Genomic DNA, 5,080 nt, shown 5'->3' with positions numbered 1-5,080 from the left:
GTTTACCCAGGCGGGGCACTAAACCCCAGTCTACAGTGTAGTAGGTGAAGGTGATGTTAGGAGTCTTGCCCAAGGACTCTTATTGGTATAGTGTAGGGTGTTTACCCAGGTGGGGCACTAAACCCCAGTCTACAGTGTAGTAGGTGAAGGTGGTGTTAGGAGTCTTGCCCAAGGACTCTTATTGGTATAGTGTAGGGTGTTTACCCAGGCGGGGCACTGAACCCCAGTCTACAGTGCAGAAGGCAGAGGTGTTACGTCCACCACACCAACCAACCATCTGCGTCATCTAGGTGCTATAACCTCAAACGCTCGGTCACCACGGGTCTTTAAGCGAATGCGTGGCACAGACAGTAATATTAGATTATTAGACCTGAGAGAGGGAGCTGGTAAACGTGGGTGAAGTAAATCAGCCACGTGTGCAGGAGCTTGTCCAGGCAGTGCTAAACTGGACCCTAAATGCAACAGAAAGCCAATGAAGAGGTTTTAGTACGGGGGTGATGTGGGACCTTCTATTTGACCTTGTCAGCAGTCTTGCAGCAGCGTTCTGAATAGCCTGCAGACAACCAAGAGCAGGCAGACTCAGCGAAGAGAAAAGAGCATTACAGTAGTGCAGTAGTCTAAACGAGATGAAATAAAGGCATTTATACGTATTTCCAGCTCCGCATTTGAAACTACCGATCTCAGTTTACTAACAAGTGAAAAAGCAAGAGCTGGTAAGCTGCCCAACATGGGTGTCGAACGACAAGGACTGATCAAATATAACCCCTAAATTACGCAAACTCAAGGGGGAGGCAGAGGGAAGAGTCCCAAGACTTTGTTTGATCATGGGGACAACCTTTTCCTGAGCAACAATCAAAACCTCTGTCTTATCGGCATTTAGCTGTAAGAAATGATTCGTTTTCCAATCCCTGATAGCATTTAAACAGTCTAGAAGCCTGAATAATCTATGAGCCTCAGTGGGTTTAAATGAAATGTAAAGCTGAACATCATCAGCAAATAAATGATAAGCAATATTAAATCTATTAAATCTAAAAAAAGCCAGCAAGTATATGGAGAACAACAGGGGTCCCAGAACTGAACCCTGCGGAACACCACAACATAGTGGAGAGGAATCGGAGACCAATTCTCCAATAGTCACAGTAAAACTTCTCAGTGCCCGATATGCCAACCCAATCACGTAACCTCTTAAGCAGATGATAGTGGTCTACTGTATCAAACGCGGAGCTAAGATCGAGTAGTACTAACACAGAACAATCACCTACATCAGAAGACATTAAAAAATCGTTTGAAACCCTCAGGAGAGCCGTCTCTGGAGAGCACTGCTCCTGAAACCCAGACTGAAACTCATCATAAATATCATGTCTCTCCAACGCAGCAGTGAGTCGATTTACCACAATTTTTTCTACGATTTTTGAGAAGAACGGGCGTTTAGATATCGGCCGAGGGTTTTTAAGCATAGCGGAGTCTAAGTTAGGTTTTCTCACTACTGGCTGAGTTGTGTTTGAAGTAAGAAGGAATGAAGCATTGATAATAGCTCCTCCCGCAGGACAGTAACTGGTAAAACCACTGGTAAAAATAAAGAAGACGGTATTACATCCAAGGAGCTAGAAGATGGCTTCAATTTCCTAGTCAAAACCAACAGATCCTCTAAACTAGCAGGTTGGAAAGAGTCCAGAGCAGTAAGAGATCAGGGGGACTAGTACTGGCTGGACAGGCCACAGGCTGAGTACTGGACCTAATAGTGCTTACCTTATCAACAAAGGAAGAGAATCATTACAATCAGCAGAGTAACAAGGTAGAATAGGAGGAGGTGGAACAATGTTACTTATAGTATCAAATAAAATCTCTGGATTTCTCTTTGAAGAAGAAATTAAATTAAAAAGCAAAGTAAACAGACTGGACTTCCTTTACTAATGCATTAAACGTAGATCGAGGATCTTTAAGGTATAACCGGTGAACTTCCAGCCCAGATGCTTTCCACAAACATTCCGTCTCAGACACCGGACATCGTCCATCATCCACGGAGAAGTGTTACAGATAGCCCTTGTCCTTGTTCTGACCTTTAGCGGAGCACCTTTATCCATCACCACACAGCAGTGGTCATTAAAAGACTGCATTAGGAACTCATCATCATCAGAGTTTACAATACGATCGATATCTACTCCCAGAGAAAAAACAAGGCCCAAGGTATGACCACCTGCGCGAGTGGCACCCGAGACAAATGGCTTAAAATGAAAAGATTCAGTAATGTTCAGAAATTCAAGAGCCACACGGTCAGTAAGAGAAGACAGGAAGTCAGTAAACTCGGTTAAAAACTGACCAGCTGGACCAGGAGGTCCAGTGGTTGGTTGAGCGTTCCTGGTTCTGTGCAGAACCACTGTCTTTACCAAATCAGTTTAGAGGGCAGAGAACAAAGGGTTGAACAGAGTAATACGCACTGAAATAAAACCAGGGAAAATAAAGTGGGAACTAATTTAATTGAAATCATAATAAATTAAAATATTAATATTAATAATATGTCAGAATCAGACCTGAAGTAGCTGAAACAGCTGGATAAGCATCGTTTATTTTTATTTCCTTTGTAAAAATGTTCTGAGATTTTTAACAGCTATTCTGGGCCGCCGCTGTGGGACTTTTATTTTGAAACGCCGTCAAAAGGTCGCCCCACGCCTCCTGCTTGTGTTTTTCTGCTCGGTGAGCTTGTGGTCAGAGCTGGCAGAGCTGCGTGGGGTGGTCAGAGCAGAGCTGCGTGGGGTGGTCAGAGCAGAGCTGAGTGGGGAGGTCAGAGCAGAGCTGAGTGGGGTGGTCAGAGCAGAGCTGAGTTGGGTGGTCAGAGCAGAGCTGAGTGGGGTGGTCAGAGCTGGTTGAGTGGGGAGGTCAGAGCAGAGCTGAGTGGGGTGGTCAGAGCTGAGTGGGGTGGTCAGAGCTGAGCAGAGCCGAGTAGGGTGGTCAGAGCTGAGTGGGGTGGTCAGAGCAGAGCTGTGCTTCAGAAACTTTAACCTGTTATTTTCCAGGTTGGTCAGTTCAGTGGCTTTTGCCCTGTGAGCCGTGCAGGTGTTACTCAGAGCTTTAATACAGAGGGAACTGCTTTAGACACAGACTGGGGGGCTTATTCATCCCCCTCAGCCAGAATGAGGCTCCTCTTCATCCTCCTCATCTGGATCCAGATGTTCAGCCACACCGCTGGTGAGTCACACAAACCAACCCAGGAGCTCCTAAAAGCCTCTTAACTGCAGAATAAACACTTTTAAGGAGCCTCATTTGACCTGAGGTGACCTCACTGCACATCTGCCCTTTAATATTACGGTAAACACAGTCACCCTGGCTGTCGGTGTGGAAGCTCTGCAGTGCTTATTAACTGTGGTGGTGATTAAATGGTCATAAATCTGGAGTAATGAGTTTTAACTGGGGACTATTTTTGCCTCAGAGCACCCTGCATGTATCCCTCCACCACGACTGGAGTTTCAGTACACATGCAAGTGCTGGATTGCAGCTCTCTTAAAGGGGAACTCCACAGATTTTTAAAAATTCTCTGCATAATTAATAGTTAAGATGTAATCAGAGAGGTTCTGAGCGGTTTGGTGTGAAACGCTCTAGATAAACTCACAGAGTCAGAGCTGCTCACAGTGGTGGTGATGGGAACCAGACATCCCCCTCTAAAAGCTCCTCACAGTGGTGGTGATAGGAACCAGACGTCCCTCTAAAAGCTCCTACAGAAAGTTCCTACATGAACTGGTTCTGAATTCACTGCCTGATGCCTGAGACGCTGTTTTATGAGAGTTTAGAGAACGTGTGTGGAGTTACCCTTTCAGTCAGTTGGGTTCCGTGACGTCTGGGTGTTGAGTCAAAGCTCCTGCGTTAGGATTTAATTCTTTAAATGTGAAGTTAGATCTCGCGGAGACGCTTTCCTGAGGCCTGATTAAGCCCCAGTCCAGACTCTTAGAAAAGGTTCTTCAGAGGTTCTTTAGTAAAGACAAGGGTCTGTATAGAACCATGAACATTCAAATAAATTCAAATTCAAAAGTTTGGATGCTTTAATGGTCCTTTGCGTGGTGAAATAGTCCGTCAGACTGTCGGAGAACGAATTGTTTATGGTTCTGTGTAGAACATTTCTGAGAAGAGTTCTGTATCAAGCTTGTAACAATACCAGAACCCTTTTTGGTGATGTATAGAACCATGTACAACACATTCTCCATCAGGCTGACGGAACATTTCATTATGCACGGAACCCTTTAATCATACAGATAGTTGTTTGAGTGTTTATGGTTCTAAAACCTTTCTCTTTACTGAAGAACCGTTTGAAGAACCATCTTTTTAAGAGTGCAGAGTAAATGGGATTTTAACAGTGGAACACTGGAAAAGGTGGCCTTAGTGTCGGTCATCAGGCGGTGACTCTGTGTGAGGGAGCTTTTTAATTAGGCAGAAATTTGGGTGGACTTCCCCGTAACTCCCCTGATGTTTATTAAAGCTCTTAATTTGCTGATTTCTGACCTGCTGTGTTCGTCCACGCTGAGCTGGACTCGGGTAAAGCTGCTCGAGGCTGAGATGAGGTGTTGGGTTTAATCCCTGCTGTTTTCCTCCTCGTAGCTCAGTCGTGTGAAGGACGCTGTGGTGAGAAACTCGCCGTGTGTTCCTGTCACTCAACGTGTGACGCGTTGATGGACTGCTGTGTGGATTTTAAGGAGTTTTGCCTTGAAATCTCACCCCATTCCGGTTCTCTGCTCGGAGGAACCGACTTCAGGATCCTCAACGTCGTGTTTGACCCCAGTGCCACACTGACCTGCAGGTAAAGAGCGACGCCCAGGCCGTAGAGGAGAATCTCACTGAGCCGGTCTGAGAGAATAACTGACCCAGAGAGACGCCAGGCAGGTGGACATGAAGGGCAGTACAGTCTGACTTAACCCTTAAAATCCAAATGTTATGAATTTCTTATGACATTATGACTCATTATACCTCCCTTATGACTCATAACTCCACTATGACTCATTATAACTCATTATGACTCATTATAACTCCCTTATGACTCATAACTCCATTATGACTCATTATGACTAATTATGTCTGTCATTCATTTCTACAT

At 45.1% G+C, this 5,080-nt stretch overlaps 1 protein-coding gene across 2 annotated transcripts in view; it reads left to right on the top strand.

The window, feature by feature from the left end:
• The first annotated feature begins 2,694 nt into the window (after positions 1 to 2,694).
• The window catches only part of susd2 (sushi domain containing 2), a 61,884-nt gene continuing 59,498 nt past the window's right edge, over positions 2,695 to 5,080 (top strand). Inside the window, exons 1-2 of one of the 2 annotated variants that reach the window (XM_037531757.1) lie at positions 2,695 to 3,186; positions 4,588 to 4,786. In XM_037531757.1, coding sequence (XP_037387654.1) covers positions 3,132 to 3,186; positions 4,588 to 4,786 — 254 coding nt within the window. In that variant the 5' untranslated portion in view covers positions 2,695 to 3,131. The remainder of the gene's footprint in view (positions 3,187 to 4,587; positions 4,787 to 5,080) is intronic. The other variant, XM_017688178.2, reaches the window with a different exon arrangement.

This window comes from Pygocentrus nattereri, chromosome 20 (assembly GCF_015220715.1).
Source record: "Pygocentrus nattereri isolate fPygNat1 chromosome 20, fPygNat1.pri, whole genome shotgun sequence".
Lineage (NCBI taxonomy): Eukaryota > Metazoa > Chordata > Actinopteri > Characiformes > Serrasalmidae > Pygocentrus > Pygocentrus nattereri.
The sequence above is the reverse complement of the archived record's forward strand: the minus strand, read 5'-3'. Positions and strand labels throughout refer to the sequence as shown.